The sequence below is a fragment of the Monodelphis domestica genome, chromosome 7, assembly GCF_027887165.1.
Source record: "Monodelphis domestica isolate mMonDom1 chromosome 7, mMonDom1.pri, whole genome shotgun sequence".
Classification (NCBI taxonomy): Eukaryota; Metazoa; Chordata; class Mammalia; order Didelphimorphia; family Didelphidae; genus Monodelphis; species Monodelphis domestica.
The window spans coordinates 90,943,125-90,966,530 of NC_077233.1; the positions used below are offsets into that span (position 1 = coordinate 90,943,125).

At 45.6% G+C, this 23,406-nt stretch overlaps 2 protein-coding genes across 2 annotated transcripts in view; both read left to right on the top strand.

The window, feature by feature from the left end:
- CAMKV (CaM kinase like vesicle associated) overlaps positions 1-14,332 on the top strand; it is a 28,184-nt gene extending 13,852 nt beyond the window's left edge. Inside the window, exons 2-11 of the mRNA XM_007499871.2 lie at positions 6,204-6,311; positions 6,667-6,798; positions 7,351-7,425; positions 8,031-8,169; positions 9,242-9,362; positions 9,706-9,781; positions 9,894-10,030; positions 10,315-10,393; positions 11,711-11,798; positions 12,086-14,332. Of these exons, the coding sequence (XP_007499933.2) occupies positions 6,217-6,311; positions 6,667-6,798; positions 7,351-7,425; positions 8,031-8,169; positions 9,242-9,362; positions 9,706-9,781; positions 9,894-10,030; positions 10,315-10,393; positions 11,711-11,798; positions 12,086-12,667 (1,524 nt within the window). The 5' untranslated portion in view covers positions 6,204-6,216 and the 3' untranslated portion in view covers positions 12,668-14,332. The remainder of the gene's footprint in view (positions 1-6,203; positions 6,312-6,666; positions 6,799-7,350; positions 7,426-8,030; positions 8,170-9,241; positions 9,363-9,705; positions 9,782-9,893; positions 10,031-10,314; positions 10,394-11,710; positions 11,799-12,085) is intronic.
- Positions 14,333-14,866: 534 nt separating this feature from the next.
- Positions 14,867-23,406, top strand: part of TRAIP (TRAF interacting protein) — a 52,077-nt gene continuing 43,537 nt past the window's right edge. The window contains exon 1 of the mRNA XM_001378176.4: positions 14,867-18,723. Coding sequence (XP_001378213.1) covers positions 18,626-18,723 — 98 coding nt within the window. The 5' untranslated portion in view covers positions 14,867-18,625. The remainder of the gene's footprint in view (positions 18,724-23,406) is intronic.

Below are 23,406 nucleotides of genomic sequence, written 5' to 3' on the forward strand. Positions count from 1 at the left end.
CATTTATATAGGAAGGTACGTTTGCAAAGTGCTTTCCATATATTATCTCATTTGAATCTCACAGCAACCCTGGTGGGCTTATTATCCCCATTTTACAAGTGAGGAAACTGAGGCATAGAGAAATTAAGTGACTTGCTCAGGTCAGGGGCACATAATTAGATAGTGTCTGAAGGAGGATTGAAACTTAGATCTTTCTGACTCAGAGTCCAGTACTCTATCCATCATTCTTTCCTTTCTATCTAAATCCTATTTCTACTTCAAGGCTTGGCTCAAGTGCCTCTCTCCCTCCATCAAGCCTTTCACCTCTCTGCCTCCTTTGAACTACCACAACAACTTGTTTGTCTCATTCATATCTTAGGACCATTAGTAGAACATATGCTCCTTAAAGAAAGGGACCTTTTTATTTATTTCTCTATCTAGCTATCTATATATTTATATCTATTTGTTTGTTTGATAATGATGTGTGTGTTTCAAGACCACCTAGCACAGTGCTCATGGTAGGCATTTTTTAAAAAGCTTTTTAGAGTGGGAGGGTGGGAAACAAAACCAAATAGCAATGTCCCAAGATGGAGTATTAGGAGTTGGGTGTGTGGAAAGGAGAGGAGGAAATAAGAGGCCATCTAGTCAAACCTGCCCATGACCCAGAATTAGGGATGATGAGGAGCCTCTTCTAACTGAGATTCTGGACTCTGACCTTTCAACCTAGATCTCTAAACATTGGGATTATTCTAGTCTAGCAGATGCCCCAACATATGAACTCTCCAAGTTTTACACTGGCAAGATGGTCCTCTGTTTAGAATTAATCCTATCGTAGTTGTTACTGAGACCCTTAATTGAGAGCTATTGGAAATCGCCCTTTCTCCCTGGGCTCTCCAGAAGCCCAGTACATTGTTGGCCTTCCAAATGTCACAAAGGGCACCTAGAGTTTGCTGCTTTTTATTGACTGAACACTTTCTTATCTGTTGGACCCACTGGCTGTAGCCCTCTAATATTTTCAATCCATTTTATAGAAAAAACTGAGGTCCAAGAAAGAGCTTAAAGCTTTCAAGGGACCTCCAAAATCTTTTCATATATTTCAGCCTCACAACAACCCCTTTGAGGTAGACATCATAATAATTATTGTTGTTGTTTCCATTTTTAAAATGAAGAAACAGGCTCAGATAGGCATAATAAACTCCACAGTTAAGTTCAACAAGCCTTTATTAAGTGTTTGCTTTGTACCCAGTTTTGTACCAGGCACCATGGATAAAAAGATAGAAATGACGTAGTCTTTGCCCTCTAAGAGCCCATAGTCTAAAAGGAAGGATGAAAACACACACAAATAAATGTGACATGGCCAAAGAATAGCCAATGAGGGAGATGGGTAAATAAATGGCTAAAGCCCAGGTCTATGCTTTTGGTTCTATCTCAATATGGCAGTGGTTCTCAACCTTTCTAATGCCGTGACCCCGCAATACAGTTCCTCATGTTGCAGTGAGCCCAAACCAAAAAATTATTTTGGTGGCTACTTCAAAACTGTCATTTTGCTACAGTTATGATTCAGAATGTAAATACCTGATATACATTATGTATTCTCATTGCTACAAATTGAGAGGTTGAGAACGGCTGCACTATGGTGTGTTCTGTGCCAGGGAAGGAAAGATTTTGGAGATTAAAAATCAATCAGGGTAGCTCAGCAGCTCAGTGGCTAGATAGTCTTGGAGACAGGAAGTCCTGGATTCATATGTGGCCTGAGACACTTCTAGCTGTATGACCCTGGGCAAGCCACTTACCCCAACATTGCCTAGCCCTTACTATTCTTCTCTCTTGGAAAATGATACTTAGTATTGATTCTAGACAGAAGATAAGAGTTTTAAAAATCAAATCATTCAACTTGAAGAATGAGGGGAAGGTAATAGCTTTTATTAAGCACCTGCTATGTGCCAGGGACTAATTACTTCTACAAATATTATCTTACTGTGTTTATATATATTGTTTTTCAGAGGTATATAGATACTGTTATAATTAATAAAATTGATAAATTAATAAAATTTGTTAAACCTTTACCTTCTATGTTAGAATCTATTGAGGATCAGTTCCAAGGCAGGAGAGTGGTATAGGCAGTTGAGTGACTTGTCTAGGGTCACATAGCAAATAAATGTCTCAGGCCACATTTTAACTTGGGAGCCCCTATCTCCAGGCCTGGCTCTCTATCCACTGAGCCACCTAGCTACACCAATTAAATTTTATTTAAAAGAAAAAAAAACAGTTATTATCTCCATTTTACAATTGAGTAAAATGAAACAGACAGAAGTGAACTGACTTGTTCCAGGATCACATATCTAGTAAGTGTCCAAGGCTGGATTTGAACTTAGATCTGGACTAACACTCTGTCTATTACACCACTCAGGTGCCTCTGATTAAAATGAAATCATCTCTACTCTCAAGGAATTTATATTCCAATAGAGGTGGCAAATACATATCTAAGCATATACAGGAAGAGAATAAAGACAAATAAACAGAAAAATATTAAATACAAGTCAGGAAGCCATTTAGGAAGAAACAGCTGGGAGGCTCAGGAAAAGGTCTCACTGAGAAGGGGGTATAGTATGTAAGCTGCATCTTGAAGGAAGACAAGGCTTTTTTTAGGTGGAAGTGAGGAGGGAGTGCATTCCAGGCATGGAGGATGACCAATAAAAAAGACATGTGTATTATAAAACCTAGTGGAACTGTTCGTTGGCTATGGGAGGGGCTCGGATGGAGGGGAGGGAAAGACTGAATCATGTGACCATGGAAAAAATATTCTAAATCAATTAATTAAATAAAATTAAAAAAAAAAAGACATGTATGTGCGGAAGAAAGCAAGAAGGCCAGTTTGGGGAGAGCAGTAGGCAGGAGGGCAAAAGAGTAGTGTACAACCAGGCTGGAAAACTAGGTCGAGATCTGCTCACAGAGGACTTAAAAAACCAAACTAAAGGATTCCTACTTGAGCCTAAAAGTAATAGGGAGCCATTGGGGTTTATTGGGTAGGAGATTACTCAGATATGTCCTTGAAGAAAATCACTCTAAGTGATGTGGAGGTTTGGCAGGAAGAGGGAAGAGATTTGAGGTGGGAGATCAATTAGTTATATGTAGGGGGTAGGGATTTGGGTTTCAAGGATATCTGGTGGATCTAGGGATGGAGATCTCAAGGGTGGGAAAGATAAAGTACAGAAGCTCAGAACTTCCTAAGCTTCCCTTTTCCCTTCTGACCATCTATGGGGAAGAGTCTCCAAATCTTTCATTCTCTACTGCACGATAGATCAAGAGATCTTAAGATGTTTCAGTTACTCCCATCCAGAGCCAATTGGCCTGCCCCTAGTTGATGAGGGCATATGGAGAGACTCAGGACCTTCCTTCCTTTCTCTTGGGAAAAGGTACTAAGGAAGGATCCTCTTCACACTAGACCATATGTTGCTTATCTCAGAGGTTCTTTCCATAGGCTGAGATATCCCAGAAAGAGGCAGATCAGATATGGAAGTAGGGAGGGAGAAGAGCTTCCACCTTAGTGGAAGGAGAATGAGGGCTACATTACTGGCTCTCCTAGCTACTTTTTTTTCTCTCTTTTTTTTTATAACCCTTACCTTTCACCTTAGAATCAATACTGTGTATTGGTACCAAGGCAGAAGGGCGATAAGGACTAGGCAGTAGGGGTTAAGTGACTTGCTCAAGGTCATCCAGCTAGGAAGTATCTGAGACCAGATTTGAACCCAGGATCTCTAGTCCTGGCTCTCAATCCACTGAGCTGCCTAGCTGCCCCCTCCTAGCTACTTTAAAAAATACCCTTACTTTCTATCTTTGTAACAACTCTAAGACAGAAGGGCCAAGGGCTAGGTACAAAGGGTTTGGTGACTTATTTAGCTAGGATAGTCATAGAGTTAGGAAGGGTCTGAAGCCACATTCAAACCCAGGTCCTCCTGACTCCAGGCCAGGTTCACTTTCCACTGAGCCACCTAGCTGCCCCTAACTCTAGGACCCTTAAGTTTAAGAAAAGGTGCTTGTCTGCATTGGAAAATGAAAATCTTCACTGCAGATTCCTTCTGTCAATGAAATTGTAGGTCAGATAAAAAAATGTATTATGTATTTATATCCCATGCAACAATTCAAATATTTATCAAAGGTATCTTGTATACAGCGACTGGGAGAAATGCCCATTTTAGAGAAGACTATCTATGAAGTCAGCCTGGTATTTGCTCTCCTAGTGTAAACTGAGGTTGGGTTTGACACACCAGTGGCACCTTGTACTGAACCATTCACAAAAAAGCTGTTTTAAAAGGTGACCTTGTCTTATTCAATAGACTTGTTCCTGAAAAAGTTGCATATAAATAAAAATTATGTAAATCAAATCCTATTTTAAACACTCCTTTAAAAAAGCCTGGGCGTGGCCTATTGGGAAGCATCTCTGACATCAAAGGCCTCAGTTTGAATATTGACTCAGCTACCCTATCCCACAGGCTCTGATACCCTCCTGTACCTCTCAGGGGCCCTGCTACCCTCCAGCACCTCTCAGGGACCCTGCTACCCTCCAGCACCTCTCAGAGGCTCTGCTACCCACCAGCAACTCTCAGAGGCTCTGCTACCCTCCAGCACCTTTGGGGGGCTCTGCTACCCACCAGCACCTTTCAGGGACCCTGCTACCCTCCAGCACCTCTCAGGGGCCCTGCTACCCTCCATCACTTCTCAGGGACCCTGCTACTTTCCAGCACTTCTCAGGGACCCTGCTACCCTCCAGCACCTCTCAGGGACCCTGCTACCCTCCAGCACCTCTCAGGGACCCTGCTACCCTCCAGCACCTCTCAGGGACCCTGCTACCCTCCAGCACTTCTCAGGGACCCTGCTACGCTCCAGCACCTCTCAGGGACCCTGCTACCCTCCAGCACCTCTCAGAGGCTCTGCTACCCTCCAGCACCTCTCTGAGGCTCTGCTATCCTCCAGCACTTTTGGGGGGCTCTGCTACCCTCCAGCACCTCTCAGGGGCTCTGCTATCCATCAGCACCTCTCAGGGTTCTGCCACCCCTTCCCCTGCTACCCTCCAGCACCTTTCAGGGACCCTGCTACCCTCTAGCACCTCTCAGGGGCCCTGCTACCCTCCATCACTTCTCAGGGACCCTGCTACCCTCCAGCACCTCTCAGGGGCCCTGCTACCCTCCAACACCTCTCAGAGGCTCTGCTACCCTCCAGCACCTTTGGGGGGGGGGCTCTGCTACCCACCAGCACCTCTCAGAGGCTCTGCTACCCTCCAGCACCTCTCAGGGGCTCTGCTACCCTCCAGTACCTTTTGGGGGTTCTGCTACCCTCCAGCACCTTTCAGGGGCTCTGCTACCCTCCAGAACTCTCAGAGGCTCTGCTACCAATCAGCACCTCTCAGGGGCTCTGCAGCCTGCCAGCACTTCTCTCTCTCTGGGCTCTGTTTCCTCACTTGTAAATTAGGGCATTGGACTTATATGATCTCTGAGGTCTCTTCCACATCTAAAATCTGTGATCTAAATCCAGACAGAAACAAATCCTATAAATTAAAGGGCCTGTATAGCAAAGCCTTTCTAGAAAAGAAGAACCAAGGCCCAATTTCCTTGCTTTGTACATTTGGATGAAAAAATCTGCAGTTTTTTTTCACTCAGAGCCCAATGGTACAGGTTTCTGGATGGCATTTGGGGCTTAGCTGCCATTGGTCTGGGTGGCAGCTGTAGGATTAGGGCTCTGTGGCCAGAGGCAGGGAGGAATGTGCCCAGCCTAGGCAGGTGCTGGGTTCTGGGAAGGAGGCAGTATATTTGAACCAGTCTCTGAGTCAAAAATACCTCAAGTTAGACTTCTGGGTTGAGAGTTACTAATTCCTATTTCTGGGCTCTGCCCAGCCTCAACCTGGCATAGAGAACACACTTTTCAGAATTAGCTCAGAGAAAAACCGTGCTGTAGTCAAAAGTGGCCTTGGAGTATGGGGCAGCTGGGTGGCTCAGTGGATGGAGAGCCAGACCTAGAGACGGGAGGTCCTCGGTTCAGTTCTAGCATCAGAAGCTTCCTAGCTGTGTGACCCTGGGCAAGTCACTTAACCCCCATTGCCTAGCCCTTACCACTCTTCTGCCTTGGAGCCTATGAAGGGAAGTGGAGGAAGTGGAGGAGTGAAGGAAGGTAAGTGCTTTTAAAAGGAAAAAAAGAAGAGAAAAATTACACGTTTGTCCTTCCTACAGACCGAGCCTGGCAATGCCGTTTGGCTGTGTGACTCTGGGAGAAAAGAAGGACTATAACCAGCCATCTGAGGTGACAGACAGATATGACTTGGGGCAGGTCATCAAAACGTGAGTGCTGGGCCCTGGGGAAAGCGGATGGGATATCTGGAAGGAATAAGGCACCAGGACAGAAAGAGGAGGAGGAAGAGGGAAGAAGAGGGAAGTTGTCTTGGTGGGATGGAGGACCAAAGAAGATGGCAGGGGAAAGAGAGAGAGGCCTTTGGATTGGAAATCAAAGGATCTGAGTTCTAATCCCTGCTCATATCTAGGAGCTTGGATGAATCATCCCATCTCTCTAGGCATGTTTCCTCACATGGATAATGAGATGGATTGGACTAGATTTCTAAACTCCTTGATCATATATGATCCTGGGGAAGGGGGCAGGGAGAAATGTGCTCAGGCTAAACAGGGCCCTGGGCTGCAGGGAAGAGTTCTGCGAGATTTTTCGGGCCAAGGATAAGGCGACAGGGAAACTGCATACCTGTAAGAAGTTCCTAAAGCGAGATGGGCGGAAGGTGCGCAAAGCAGCCAAGAATGAGATCATCATTCTGAAAATGTAAGTGAAGGAAATTGACTTCTGACCCCAGTCCTGGGACTAAAAGTCAGAAGTCTTGGGGTGGGGGGCTGGGTAGGGGTGAAGGCCCGGGGTGGGGGGAGAAGAGGAGGAAGAGGATAGCAGGTGGGTGGGGAGGCAGAAAGAATTGAGGGAAGGAGAGAAGATGTTGTCACTAGGGAACAAGCAAGGATGGGATCATGGAAAAGAAAGAAAGATGAAAGAGAATGGGAGAGAGGAGGGGAGGATCAAGAATAACAGCTCTTCCCTCGATTCAAAGAGTTTTCAAGTCCTGATCTTTGACCTCATCATTGGCTATGGGTGGCAAATCATTGTCCCTGGCACCTGGTAGTGTTTGGGCCCCAACCTTTATTCCCAAGTCTCTTTACAGAAAAGAACCCCAAGCTACCTTCCACTCTCCAAATTCATCACAACAAAGCAGTGCAGGACTTCCTATTATAGAGGGATTGTAATCTAAGTATGGGTTGGATTATGGCCTCAGAGGCCCTTTCCAAATCTGAGAATCTGATTTTCTGCTCCCATCTCCGGCCTTAGGGTGAAGCACCCCAACATCCTGCAGCTGGTGGACGTGTTTGTGACCCGCAAAGAATATTTCATTTTCTTGGAGTTGTGAGTTGGGGAAGAGGTGGTGTCTGGGGTCCCTAATTGTCTACCCAGCCTCCGCTTAGCCCTGAATCCTCCGGTCCCTTCTTCTAGAGCTCATCCTCCCCCAACCTCCGCCTGAGTTTCAGTGGCCTGAAAGCTCCCTGGCAGACAAAGTAAAAAGATGTCCCTAGGGAGGTTGGCAGTGGCCTAGAGAGAACCTGGTCCTTTTGAATTCTTTGCCACTTATACTCTGCCAAGTCCCCAAGAGGAGTTCCAAGAGTCTGCCTTTCTCCTGGAGAATGGTTGGCAGGCTCCCTTTCCTGGCATCTGTGCCCCTTTCTCAGGCTCTCTAGGCTCCAGCACATGTGGGAACGTCTACAGGTTAGCCAGCCCACTGCCTTCATTAGGAGGCTCATTAGGACTTGGGTCAAACTGGGAGAACACGCTCCTCCCTCAGTGGCCTAGCCAGCAAAGTCTGCCATCAAAGGTACTCCTCGAGCCACACTCGCAAATACAGTCTCTTCCCAGAGTCCTTAGCCCATCTCCATCCTCTGGTCTACCATGTCCAACTGAGGGGATGTCTTCGGAAGTACACGTGGGGAAGGAGCTCAAGGTTCATTGTCCCACAGGGCCACAGGGAGGGAAGTGTTTGACTGGATCTTGGACCAGGGATACTACTCAGAGCGAGACACAAGCAATGTGGTACGGCAGGTCCTGGAAGCCGTGGCCTACTTGCACTCCCTGAAGATTGTGCATCGAAACCTCAAGGTGGAGCCGTGACCCAGGGTGGACGAAGGGTTTGGAGGGGATGAGTGGTTGGGGGCTCGTACTGGGAAGGGAGAGACTGAGTTGTAGGCAGCTCTCATTTATCCAGGTTTCAAACATCTTTTATTTTTTCCAACATGATTAGGTAGCTTCATTTATTTCTTTAATTAAAACTCAATATGAGTAGAGTCTTTGCAATTAAAAAGTGAAATGAATTTAATAATATGATACAAACTCATATAATATGAATAAGATAGGGAATGAATTGATGTTGAAGGAGAAAAGTGGATATTGTTCTGTAGGCCTTCCACAGTCTCTAAGTGTCATTGTGAGCGTAACAAAAGGACAACTATAGGATTTGTATCTTCTTTGGTAAATATCCAGGTAAATTTGTAATCTCTGACTGAGCATCCCTTACACTGGCCCCTGTCATAAGGGAAAGGGCATAAATTTATGTAATTTAGCCTGAGCTAAAGCAATCAGAAAAGCTAATTCCTGGGGGATATAGGGAAGGGCTTTGTGATTTTAAATAACAAATTGAAATGATATCCAGAAAAATTAAGAGAAACATACTCTAGGAATTATTCATTGTTTGGATTATCCATATGTCATAATGGAGGTGCCCCTTCATTTACAAGGATAATTGAGAGCTGGCACTATAAAGGAGGGGTTGGGGGTTGGGTTGGAAGAATTTGAAGGCCATACAATGTGATATAGTGGGAAATTTTGCAATTTGGGGCACTTCAACTTGAATCCGATTTCATTCTTTCTTTCATGACCTTCCATAATCATGCCCTCTCTGTCCCTCAGTTTCTTCCTTTGCAAAATGGTGGTGGTAGGGGGGAACTAAATAACCTCTAAGGTGCCTTCTAAAGGTGCCTCTAGTTCTAAATCTATCATTCTATTAAATTCAGGGCAGGGGGAGGGAAGAAAGGGAACTAGTTGGGGTGGGGGATGGATATCTCTGGTAAAGAGCATGGTGTCCCAGTAGTTCAGGAAGGGGTTTTTGGGGTGCCAGGCTATTTCTCAAGAAGATCTCACAGGATATTCCCCCACTTTTGTGGCCTGGTGGTAGCTGGAGAATCTGGTGTACTACAACCGACTAAAGAATTCCAAGATTGTCATCAGTGACTTCCACCTGGCCAAGCTAGAGAATGGACTCATCAAGGAACCCTGCGGGACCCCAGAGTACCTGGGCAAGGAGTGGGAATGTTGGGGTGGGGGTAGGGAATGTCAAGAAGGGGGGAATAGGCAGGGTCCAAGGAAGAAAGAGGAGGAGATAAGTTGAGCTCAAATACCATTCCCAAGGGTGGCTTGGCTGTCCCCAAAAAGTCAGGCCCCCCCCACTATCCTTTTTACCCTCAGAAAGGTCCCTTGTTCCACACATATATGGAGGCACTTTGGGATGCTTCTCCCAAGTTCCAGGCGAGTAGAAAGGACTATGATGTAGGAAGGCATCAGCAGGAACCAGTAGGTAGAAAAGAGGAGGCTCAGATGGGCTTAGTTGGGGCATGACATTGATGAACTCCATGTTTGCAGCCCCTGAGGTGGTCGGCAGACAGAGATATGGACGGCCTGTAGACTGCTGGGCAATTGGAGTCATCATGTATATTCTGTGAGTAGGAAGAGCGAGAAGAGAGGGAAGTGAAGGGAGGACGGAAGGGAAGAGAGGTCTGGCCTTCTGGTAGGCTATACTTAGGGATTCCTCTCCCCACTCTGGGCTGTAGGCTGTCAGGAAACCCCCCCTTCTATGAGGAGGTGGAAGAAGATGAATATGAAAACCATGACAAAAATTTGTTTCGCAAGATTCTTGCTGGAGACTACGAGTTTGACTCCCCATACTGGGATGACATCTCACAGGCAGGTGAGAAAGCCATGTGGACCCAAACTCCTGGGGCCCCCTCCCATGTGCTTCATTTTTTTGTCCTGTCTTCTCCCACAATGCCTAACTCCCCCACCCACCCCCGTTTTATCTCTTGGAACCTGTCAGATTGCTGCTCACTATAAAGACTCAGACCCATTCTATTTTGTACAATACCTAGGATCCCTCTGTTCTTCTCTAATGGGTTGTCACATCCAACTCCCCCTTTCTCACTCCCATCTCTCAATGGAAACACACACCTTCCTCTTCTCTTTGGATTCCTACAGCCAAGGATCTGGTGACTCGATTGATGGAAGTTGAGCAGGACCAGAGGATCACTGCTGAGGAAGCCATCTCCCATGAATGGTGAGCGAACCTCCCAGCCATCTTCACTGGGTTCAGGCAGGGGATGGGGTATAGGTAAGGGTTCAAGGTTCACGTCCCCCAGGACCATGATAAGGGAAGTGCTTGAGAGGAAGTTGGATCAAGGATACTACCTCAAAGCCCAGAAAGAACAATCTAGTGTGGCCCATCCTGGAGGCTGTACCAGCATTGCCCAACAAGACCTCAGACTGTAGCCTTGGCCTGGAATGGGGAAGGCACTGGAAGGGATGAAGATCACAGCTCCCATGGGCTAGCTTTGGGGAGAAGAAAACATTTAGCTTGGGCTACACCTTGAATAGAGCAGTATTGAGTGACTTCTGAACCCTTCATTGGTTCGAAGCAGGTTCTAGTTAGGAGTTTGGCAGGCCTGGAGTTGGTCTCTCAGAGGTGGGGAGACTCCTGATTTTCCTCTTAATGCCATTTCAGGCCATTTTGTTTTGCTTTATAGTTTTTGCCAAAACTTCTCTGTCTCATGGAGTCTCCACAGCCTTCCTTGTCTCGGAGATGAGATTTCCCTGAGTTTGGAGATCTGCTAGGTCTAACCCCTAATTACTGTGTTTTCTTGTTACTACCAGAGTCTCTGGGTTCCCTTTCCTTGCACCTGTTCTACTTTCCAGACCATAAGAATAGGTTTTCTAGGGTTTATTGACAAAGAAAAATGATATATATGAATTCAGAAATAATATGATAGGGTAGGATAATTAGAAGATATAGAAGAAATCTATCCAGTTCCAGACCAAGTGGCCCTAAATTCTTCATGTAAGTTCTCTCAAGCCTAGGTTGGGCCATTGGGATTCCTCTTGGGGCCGGACTGAGAGTAACAGCATCATGACTCCTTGAAACAATTACATCCTGGCCCCAGGGACACATCAAAGCCAAATTTGGGGTTCATGTACCTAGATCTGATGAATCAATCACATTGATGCACTTTAAAGTAATCTCAGTTTCATTTAGGGCGCTTACTGAAGACAGGTCAGTCCTGTGCTGCTATAATATAACATGATATCTTATGATGTAATGTAACTTAATCCCTTAGCTAACGGTCCATGTAACAGTACTTTCCTCCCATCAGAAAATTTAGCCTCTTTAGGGAGGTTTCCTACCTCTAAAAATAAGGAGTTAAGCTGTCTTGGGAATCTAAAATTTTATACTTTTAAATCCTCCGTAGGGATTTGGCCTAACCAGGACACTGATGGTTTGGGAACAAGGAATAGGCTTAGGCACAGATTAGGACTAATGCACAGAGAAGGGGCTGAGCCTCAAAGGAACCTGGTCGTTCACGCCTTTATCCTCTTCTAGGATTTCGGGAAATGCTGCTTCGGATAAAAACATCAAGGATGGAGTCTGTGCCCAGATTGAGAAGAATTTTGCCAGGGCCAAATGGAAGGTAATTATTGCCCTTTCTCCCACTGTGCAGCTCTCATCCCCTGCCTCAGCTGTTTCTGACCCTGTTCTCCACAGACTTGTCTCTTCCCCAAGGATTGATCCTCTGGATAACCCCTCCCGGAGAAAGTTGCCACCTGTCTTTGGGTAGTTCAGAAGTGGTTGTCTGAGTAGGGCAGAGGGTCCAGCAAGGGCCCTCGGGTCAGTGGTGAATTATTCCAGTTGTCAGGAGTTCCTGTGCTTAGGGTTTGCCATACCTTCTCTCCACCTGCATTCTTCTCCTCCTTCCAGAAAGCTGTCCGAGTTACCACACTCATGAAACGGCTCCGGGCTCCTGAGCAATCCAATGCAGCTGCTGCCCAGGCTGCTCCAGCCACGGACACTGCCAACCCAGCAGCAGGAGCCACGTCTGCAGCTACAAGTGGTACCACGGCAGCTCCTGAAGGCAGTGCCGCTCCAGCTGCAGAGAGCACTGCTGCATCTGCTGCTAAAAGCGGTGACACGTCTGCCACCGACGGCAGTGCCACCCCAGCCACTGACGGCAGTGCCACCCCAGCCACCGACGGCAGTGCCACCCCAGCCACCGACGGCAGTGTCACTCCTGCCACCGACAGGAGTGCTACGCCTGCCACCGATGGGAGTGCTACACCAGCGAGTGGGGGGAGAGTCACACCTGCTACAGAAGAGCACACAACACCGGCTCCCCAAAGCAGCAATGTGTCTGCTGCCAAGGCAGCTGTGTCTCCTGAGCTGGCCCCGGCCCAACCGGACAGCACAGCCTCGGGGGTCCAGTCGGTACAGGCCCCATCCACGTGTAAAGGAGAAGAGGCTGCCAGCCCCGCCCAGGAGGCGAGGAGCGAGGAGACCGGCTGAGCCGGGCAGGGGATTGGGTGGAGGGAGGGTGAAGGGGTGGGTGGGCATGGGGGAGGGTCTCACTGTACATAGAGTCACTGGCATGACAACCCCTGTTTCTTGGAAGGGCCACAGCCAGGCCAAGTCATTTGGCAGCCTGTGGTCAGGGATGTGGCCTGCCCCCCTCCCCTGTGGGGTGGATCCCTGGGGGCTGCAAGAGAGCTGTCACTTCTTCTGTATGTGCCAGTGGGTGGGGGAGGCCCCAGCTGGCCCCAGCCCCTGCATGGACTTTTTGTGGCTTCTTTTGTCTTTTGCTGACTTCTTTTTCTGTTCCTTGCTGGACATTGTTCTAGGAACACTGCACCCCCCACTCCCTTCCCCTCTTCCCTCAGGGTTCCCCCAGGCCCCACAGGTCTTGTCCACTCCCAGGTCCTAGCCTTTGGCGGGGGAGGCTTCCCCTGAGAGCTGGTCATGTGGTGTGGCTGTGGAATAAGAGATCAAGGTGACCCCCTCAGCCTCTCTGGTGAATGTAGGGGTCCCCCTTTGCACATGGACGGGAAGGTTAGGGGTAGGAGGTGACAGAAGCCTTGGTACAGGTTATTTAAGAGTGTAGAGTGCAAAGCAAGCAACCCCCTCTTCTAGCCTCCCTGCCCCAAGAAAGTAGATAAAAGGGGGGGAATGAGGTAGAAAATGTAGAACAGCAATGGGTATGCAGAAACAGAAGGAAGCTGTTCTAACTGCACCTTCACCCTGGCCTCCTTGGAAATCTTTGCCATCCTTGCTTCTAAGTCCCACCCTCCCAGACTCCTGATAGCTTTGGAGCAATCCTGAAAAATGCCCCAGTGGGCCAAGGGATCAAGAGAATAACACTGGATTGGGCAGCTAAATTGGATGGGGAAGCACCAGGGATGGCTTGAGCTGAGGCCTGAGCCCTCATCGTGGGAATGAGCAGAAAGGCTGAAGAGGGGAAAGAGGGATGGATTGGAGGGGTGAGGCCAGAAGGAGGGGCCAGGTGCTATGGTCTCTACTGTGGACAGCCTGGGCCCTGCAAGAGAGCAGGGGCTGAAGTTCAGTAGGTCTCCAAAGTCCCATTTGTTCCAGCCTAGCCCCCTTCTCTCCTTCTTCTCAGGCTGCCAACCCGTTACCCAAACCTGGTAGTACCCACAATATATTGATTTCCTATTGTTTCTATACTTTGGGGATCTGCCTCTTCTTGAATTGATTTCTTGATCACCCATTTCACCAACAATATGGAGGTAGAAAAATTCAGTGTTCTTTAGTCCTGTCCCGTCCCCCACTAGGGCTTGGAGGGAGGTCTAGAATACAACACCTTGCTAACCTTGCAAGGGTCCTGGAGAAATCCCAAGTTTCTTTCTCTGAAAGAGGAGAATGTGGGCTAGGTTCTATTTTGCCCGCCTAGGGAGATAAGGATCAAGGGAAGAAACTTGGCAGGTACCCTTTGTAAGAACCTGCTGCTAAGGGCAAGGGCAGCTATGCCAGCCCCCTGCCCCAATGTCTCTACCCCAGGCTGTGCTAGGCTTCCTGCCCCCTGCCTGAGGGTTTCTGCAATGGTTGTGCCCCAGCTCCCCCTGCATGCCCGTGGGTTTGCTGTGGCGTGCAGAGGCCAGAAGGGCTAGACCGTGTGTCTTGCTGTAACTGGCAAATAAATGTCACCCTGCCAAAGCCTCCCGCCCACCTGCCTCACTCTGTCCCACTGCGCCGCCCCAGCCTGGGGCCTGGCCCCCGGGTTCCATTTCAGCATTCAAACAGAACTGGGGTACCCCAACAGGCAATGGGGTAAGCTCATCTTACTGTACTTTTTAAGATCAAGGAAGAAAGGCATCATCGGTGTCCTGGATCCCTACTAACTCCATCCATCACCCTGACATCAGAATCTAGTTAGTCTGTGTCATGGAGGCCATCCCATGCTAGAGCTAGTATTTTAAATATTCCCCTTTCTCTTTTTCCAAAAGTTTCTATGTGGGGGCAGCTAGGTGGCTCAGTGGATTAAGAGTCAGACCCAGAGATGGGAGGTCCTGGGTTCAAATCTGGCCCCAGATACTTCCTAGCTGTGTGACCCTGGGCAAGTCACTTAACCCTCATTGACTAGCCCTTAATGCTCTTCTGCCTTGGAACCAATAATTGTGTTGATTCTAAGATGGACAGTAAGGGTTTTTTTTTTTTTTTAAGTTTCTATGCATTAGAGAACCATCTTAGGGTAGGAATTAGGCTCATGGGGCAAGGTGCAATGAATGGTATTATTAGGTAAGTTTTTCCTTATGCCATTTGATAGATGATAGGGTGGAATCAAAGGACTGCAATGATAGGGTCAGATGAAAGAATTGCTTTAGGGAAGCCCATACAGGTTTTTGACACACTGGCTGCTTCTTCATCCTGGTCAGTTCCATTGGCTCCCATCCTAAACCCCACTAGGTCAGTTAGTCAAAAAGCATTTATTATGAGCCAGGAACCATTGTAAGCACTGGTCATACAAAGGCAGAGCTTTTTATTTTTAAAAACCCTTATCTTCCATTTTAAAAGTAATACTGTGTATGGATTCCAAGAGGGAAAGGGTGGTAAGGGTTAAGCATTTGGGGTTAAGTGACCTGCCCAGGGTTATACAGCTAGGAAGTGTCTGAGGCCAACTTTGAACCCAGGATCCCTATCTCTAGGCCTGGCTCTCAATCCACTGAACCACCCAGATGCCCCCATGGAGCTCACCTTCTAATGGGGAAGACAACATGTAAATTTGTAGGTATAGACAAGATCTTTGCCAAGTAGGAGGAAGATAGTCAAAGAGAGGAAGACCTGAAGAAGGTAGGGCTTGAGCTAAGCCATGAAAGCCAAGGAAGCTAAAAGGTAGAGGTGAGGATGGTTTTTGTTTCAGGCAGTTTGAAGGCACTGAGAAAGAGATGGAATATTGTGTTTAAGAAAGAGTAAGCAGGCTACCCACACTGCTGAATTTTGACTATGCCAGCTTATGGGTTAAGGTAAACTTGGACCACAGAAGTGGGGAAACATATAGTTCTTTGAAGTGATGAACTGGGCCATGATTCTATCTCTATTGAAAATGAAAAATTAAACACATGATCTATGCCAGGAAACTTTCCACTCTACCTATGCTGTGCCCAGGGAAAGTGCCAGGGATTTTCTTTCTCAAACAGGACCTTGAATTGTTTTGTCTGATGCATTTGTTAGGTCTACGTTAGCATCCAGGGTCATAGGTTGTTAAAAATGGGGAAAAGATGTTGTTGACTTTAAGCTTAATCTTCTATTACAATTATTCCTCTTTCAAGCTGATCTGGGTCTTCCTGGTGCTTCAGACCCCCATAGGGAAATTCCAACAGCATAACTGAAGCTAGAGACTAGAATATAAGGAGCAGGAGATCATGGCAATATCCCAGATGACTTGACAGGGAATTTCGCCTCTTCTATTTCTATTTTGCCTCATCATTTTCTTTATCAGTAAAATGAGGAAAGCTGGACTAGATCGTTAAGGTCTCTTGGAGCTTTAACCTCTAAGACCCATAGTATATGTATTGAAACTAGCATTTCTGTCCCTTGCAGGGGCTCCGTAATTCTTGTTCTTTAGAGGGCCAGTAGCTTAAGGCTTTTTGTGGACTCAAAAGGTTTAGGAGCACCTAGAATAGAACTATCCTCCTGGAGAATGACAACTTGCTAACTGGATAGGTAGAGTTAGCCCTCTAGTCTCAGTTTACCAACTCAATTCCATTCAGGTGAACATTGATTAAATTAAGCATTTATAACTAATAGGCAAGTTCTTTGTGCTATGAGACCAACTCTTCCCAGAAGCCTCTTGCTTTCCCCTTATCCTGGAGGTATAACACATACCCAAACCTAACATCCTGGCTTAGTGGCTTGGTCCAATAGAGATAATAGGTCTCTGGATCACAGACAGCCTAGCTATAAACCTGTTTATGACCAGCCTGAAGAAGGAAGGGTATGATATTCCCACCAGCTGGGGTCCATGTCTGTTGCAGATGACTTTCCTCAAAGAGCACTGATCTGGGCACATTGCTTTTCCTTTCTACTATCAAGGAGTTAACTAGATTTTGCTAAGTGTTGGGGTGCCTACACTCAAGTCTTGAATACCTTGCAGGGAGGTGGTCAGCTGTAGAACTTAATTCAAATGATTGGTCTTTTGGTTCACACAAACTGACTCAAGTAGTTGGTTTTTAGTGGTGTAGCTGGGAGGGGTGGATTCCTTTGAAGCATATATGGACTGCATTCATGCTTTTTAACTGATCCTGTCTCAACCCCCCTACCTAAAGCTGAGGCAGGGTGATTCAAGGTACAGCCAGAGAAATGGGACAGTAAGGAGAGGGGAGGATTTTCTCAGGACAGAAAGTATCTTTACTGCAGACACAGGGCAGGGGCCCAAGCCCCTTGACATTGATCTTATGATCTGGGACTTTCCACCATCCTCATGCAATTATTAAGTACCTGTGTAGTGTCTGGCAGACAGGTAGGTGGTAAAGTGGATAGAATTCAGGGTCTGGAATCAGGGAGACTCATATTCCTGAGTTCAAATCTGGCCTCAGATACTTGCTAGCTGTGTAACCTTTGGAAAAGTCATTTAACCTTGTTTGCCTCAGTTTCCTTATGGGAAAAGCAGATGGCAAACCACTCCAGTATCTTTGCCAAGAAAACCCCAAATAAGGTCACAAAGAGTCTACTGAAATGTCTGAGTAGCAACAGGAGTCAGGCCCTGGGAATACAAAGAAAAGCAAAAAACCAAAATAGTTGCTGTCTTTAAGGAGCTCACAATATCAAGGGATAAAACCTATATAAAAAAGAAAAACTGTCCCAGGCCATCAGCTGAGGCAAGGCTGGACATGTCAGGTTGAGGCCCCTAACGATACAGAATACAGAAGCCCTTAGGTTCCGGGGAAATGAAAGGAAGGAAGGAAAGAGAGAAGCATGTCAGAACTGGAAGGAAACCTGGGCACAATTTAGGCCAACCTCTTCATTTCATAGATGGAAAAAGTGAGGCCCTTAGTGGAGAGGCGACTGGCCCAGAAGTTACACAGAATTAGAATCCCAGCCCTCTTTTCCCTGGATGTCCCCCTAACCCCTAGAATTTAGTGGCTTGGAGAGCATTTTTCCTTCATTTTACATATGGGGAAAGGGAGACCCTTAAAGGGGAGGTGGCAAGCCAACGGTTTGTTGTAAAAAATTTTAAACCCTTACATTGTCTTTGCATGAATTCTAAGAAGAACAGTAAGGGCTAGGCAGTGGGAAGTTAAGAGACTTGCCCAGGGTCACACAGCTAGGAAGTGTCTGAGGCTAGATTTGAACCCAAGACCTCTCATCTCTAGGCGTGGCACTCTATCCACTGTGCCACCCAGTTGTCCCAGACAAGCCCAATATGACACAGAGAGCAGCAGAATGAGAATCCCAGGCCAGGTTTTTTACCTCTAAGTCCATATCTCTTTCCCTTGGACCCCACTGCCAATAATTTAGTGACACTTGGGGAGCGTCTCCTTCCCGTTTCAGAAGGGGAAACACATAGGGAAGACGGTTTGCCCAAGGGAGGTCAAAGGGAGGAAAGGAGGGGGAGAAGGATAGAGCCAAGTCGTTCCTTCAGGGACTAAGCCACTGCAACTGGCGCAACAGCTGTCAAGGAGCAGCTGGAGCCCAGGCGGGCCACGCCTCCGCCCCTGGTAGCCCCACCCCCTCCCTACTCCGCCACCCCCCCAGGCCTCGCGCAGCTCCACATACAGATTTCGCGCCTCGCTCCTCTTTCGTCACTTCCCCTTCGCTTACGGAAGCCACTCTGACGGAGCCAAATTTGAAGAGAGACTACAAGTTTACGTATCATGTGACTACTGCTCGGGTCTACTCGGAGTCTGCGGACCTGAAGGGCCCGCTCCCTGCCCTCAGACCCTCCTGGTTCAGGCCCCAGACCCGCACAGGACCCTTTTGACCGGCGTCCCACGCAGAGCTGCCTGGGCCACAATGCCGATCCGCGCGCTCTGCACCATCTGCTCGGACTTCTTCGACCACTTCCGAGATGTGGCGGCCATCCACTGTGGGCACACCTTCCACCTGGAGTGGTGAGTGCGGGGCAGGCCAGGGGCGGACCCTGGGGAGCTCCCCGCCCAGTGCTCTTTTGGTTCTTGTGGAGTAAACTGAGGCAGGCTGCGGGGCAAAATGAGGGGCTGCCCAGGGGTCTAGGAGCAGAGCGGGGACCCAGATCCAGGCCTCCTAGACTTTCCTTCGGCTTAGAGTTCTCTGAGAAGCGGCTAAAAGACCCCTGGATGAAGGATCCAGAGAGCCAGAACGAGGCCCAGCCCTGCCCCTTAATTAATCCGAGCTTAATGCTGATGGAGGGAAGGGGAAACGGTGCCCTGAACCCTTGCCATTGGAGACTTGGGCAAGCACACCTCGGCTTTCTTTATCCATCTCCGACTATTTTCCCCCAAAGCACTATATTTATTTTTTCTGTTGTGACCTTGTTTTTTAATTCCCAATTCATGTAATAACAATTTTAACATACGTTTTCTGTAAATTATAAGATACAAATTGTCTTCCTTCTTCCCTTCCTTCCCCCATCCCCTAAATAGTCGCGCAATTTGTTCTGGGTTATATATCTCCATCTTCTTTTTTTTTATTTTATGCTTTATTTTTCCCAATTACATGTAAAAACAAATTTTAAACATTTTTTTTTAAATTCGAGTTTCAAATTCTCTCCTTTCCTTCCTCTCCTTCCCCTAACCCTGAGATAGCAAGGAACTTGATATAGGATATATACTGCAGAGATACAAAAACATTTCCATATTAGTCATGTTTTGTTTAATTTTATTTTCTGTTACCTTTAAGTTTCTGAACCTATTCCCTCTAATATAAAATGAGAAGATCGGGTTGCCTGATCTCTAAGGGTCTTTCCAACTGTTACCTATGAATTTAGGTCCTTTCTGTTATACCTGAGAGAGGAGTGAGGCAAAGGGAAGTTTTCAGTGGGGGATGGCTGCCCCTTCTGATCGCCAATGCCAGTTCCCAGAATTTATGCATCCTTTCTTTTTTTTTTTTAAATATATTTTATTTGATCATTTCCAAGCATTATTCGTTAAAGACATAGATCATTTTCTTTTCCTCCCTCCCACCCCCCATAGCCAACACGTAAGTCCACTGGGCATTAGATGTTTTCTTGATTTGAACCCATTGCTATGTTGATAGTATTTATGCATCCTTTCTGAAGCCACTTATTAAAATTGTTGCTTCTGACACATTTGGAGCCCCTGCAATAGATATGGTATAGAACTAAAGTTTTTTGCCTTCTTTCCCAGAGTATTACTTTAAATAAAATCAGTGCCTCAGTTCCTTCCTTTGTATGTATGTATGGTTTTGTTTTGAAAATATTCTTCTCATAAATTACATTTCCTTTATACAAATGTGATTTTAAGACCAGGGAGAAAGAAGCTGGGTATATATATAGAGAGAGAAGCAAAGTTTTACTATGTCAGTCTGAACAGGAGTTAAATTTTTTTCCACAGTAAAGCATCCTTTGAGGGGGCTGATTTTTGGGCTGTTTGGTTATGTGAAGAGTTAGAATAGGCTTTATTAAAAGATCAGGTAGCAAACAGATTTATACTTGTTATTCTATTTAATACTGGACCCAGTTGCATTATTTATGTTCATGAACCTTACTGAACATCAAATATCAGCTTAGTCTACCACTAGGGAAACCTTGGAGCACCATTTGTCAGTCTCCATTGATCAGAAGCAACACAGGTAGTTACTGTTTGTCCAGTATATGAGATTGGTGGCAGGCAGCAAGAATCTTTAAAAAAATTTTTTTAGGTTTGCAATATACTTTTCATATATTTTTTATTTCTTGAACTATTTCCCGATTATATGTAAAATTTTTTTAGCATACATTTTTTAAAATTAATTTTTATTTAGAGTATTTTTCCATGGTTACATGATTCATAATCCCTCTCCCCCACTCTTTCCTATCCCCCTCTCAAAGCCAACAAGCAGTTCCACTGGGTTATACATGTATCATTGTTCAAAACATATTTCTATGTTAATCATATTTGCAGTAGAGTGATCTTTTAACATCAAAACCCTAATCACATCTCTATCAGACTATATGATTGAGCAAAAATGTGTGTATATATATATATTTTTTTTTTTTAATTAAAAACCCCTTACCTTCCATCTTGGAATCAATACTGTGTATTGGTTCCAAGGCAGAAGAATGGTAAGGGCTAGGCAATGGGGGTTAAGTGACCTGCCCAGGGTCACACAGTTAGGAAGAGTCTGAGGTCAAATTTGAACCTAGGACCTCCCATTTCCAGGCCTAGCTCTCAATTCACTGAACTACCCAGCTGCCCCTGAGCATATATTTTTCTAATGTATTTCAGGTTCCACAGTTCTTTCTCTGGATGTGGATAATGTTTTCTCACAAGTTCTTCTGGATTGTCCTGGATCATTGTGTTGCTGTTGATAGAAAAGTCCATTACATTAGATTGTGCCACAGGGTATCTGTCTCTGTGTACATTGTTCTCCTGGTTCTGCTCCTTTCACTCTGCATCAATTCCTGGACATCCTTCCAGTTCACATGGAATTCCTCCAGTTCTTTATTCCTTTCAACACAATAATATTCCATCACCAACATATACCACAATTTATTCAGCCATTCCCCAATTGATAGACACCCCCTCATTTTCCAATTTTTTGCCACCACAAAGAGTGCAGCTATGAATATTTTTGTACAAGTTTTGTTCAAACCCAGCAGTGGTATGGCTGGATCAAAGGGGAGGCAGTCATTTAAAGCCCTTTGTGCATAATTCCAAATTGCCCTCCAGAATAGTTGGACCAATTCACAACTCCACCAGCAGTGTATTAGTGTTCCAATTTTCCCACATACCCTCCAACATTTATCACTTTCCTTTGCTGTCATATTGGCCAATCTGCTAGGTGTGAGGTGGTACCTCAGAATTTTAGTATTCAGTTTTTAAAAATTTGATTTCCAAATTCTTGGCATCCTACCCCTCCACTCCTTGAGAAGGCAAGCAATTTGATATCATTCATAAATGTGAAGTCATGGAAAATACATTTACATATTAGCCATGTTCAGACAGCAAAATTCTTTTTTAAACGATTGTTTATTTATTTCAAACCCTTACCTTCCATCTTAGAATCAATACTGTGTATTGGTTCCAAGGCAGAAGAGTGGTAGGGCTAGGCAATGGGGGTTAAGTTACTTGCCAAGATCACACAGCTAGCAAGTATCTGAGCCAAGACTTGAACCTAGAACCTCCCATTTCCAGGCCTGGCTCTATATCCACTGAGCCACCTAGCAGCCTTCAGCAAAATTCTTAAGAAGTCATTATGAGACAATCTAGGGCAACATCAGACCAGGTGGGCAAAAAACCCTCCAAGAAAAGATCTAGGAAAGGTCAAGAAAACAGCCCAAAGGAATGGGACCCAGCAACAATATCAAATAGCAAACCATAGGGCAGAGTCAAAGAGAAAATGGCTCACTTAGATCAATAGCAGCCTAGGAAGCAGGGAAGCTGGTCCAGGAGTGACAACTAGCCTTGCCTGTAAGTTCTCTTCACAGTTACTTGATAGAGATGGAGGCTATGATCTGTACAGGAAGAGCCATTTTGTCAAGACTATGATATCATTAACTGAAGAACAAAGAGATGCAAATACAAGTTTATTATTTTACCTGTTTTAAACCTTTCGAGAACAATCTTTGTCTCAATCATAGCCACCTTCTATATAGACTGTTTTGTTATTTATTAGTTGTCATTGTTTATATTATTTAAGTTATGCTTCAGTTGAGAATTTTTAAGCTTATCTTGTACACAATTGCTTTCTTCACTCAAAACTACTAAGATAGAATAACTAAAACATCTCATTTAGACAACACTTTACAGTTTACAATGTTTTCTCACAATGACCCTATGAGGTAGAGAATATAAATAAAATTTTGTTTGCAAATGAGGAAACTGATATCCAAAGAGATTAAATAATTTGTAATTAAATAGCCAGTAAACATCATGGATGGGGATTGAACTCAGGGCTCTCAAATTCCAAATCCAGGGCTTTTTATCTCCAAACTATACATGTGTGTTAAACTAAGTAGAAGGGGCACCTAGGTAGCTCAGGGAATAGAGAGCCAGGCCTAGAGGTGGGAGATTCAAATGTGGCCTTATACACTTCATAGCTGTGTGACCCTAGGCAAATCACTTGACTACAATTGCCTAGCCCTTACCTCTCTTCTGCCTTCGAACAAATACTTAGCATCAATTCTAAGTTGGAAAGTAAGGACTTCAAATAAAAATAAATGAACTTGTTATACAGTCCCAGAAATTATTGCAGCTTAGGGAAAAGTAGTGATGGTAGGGGAATTAAAATTTCTGGTTATCCAAAGGTTATTTCCTTCCACATGATTGCAAATAGTTTACACAGATCTTTACCCATAGTTTTTTTGTTGAGCACACAATGCAAACAGACCCATACTGAACACCATAGGCCTGGAACACAAAGAAAAGTTGGACTGTGGGAAAAAGAAGGCTGTGAAGTTAAAACATCCATTTTATCAGCAAAATCATTTCTTTGTACTTTCCAGCTGCTTAATATGAAGTGAGAACAACAACTCTAGTGTTTCTCACATTTTTCTTCTGAAATGCAAAGTGTTTAGAGCAGACACTACCTCATTCTTCCTTGCAACTTTTTTTGTATGGGAGGGAGGTGAGAAGTATATAGTTCTCCCCATTTCT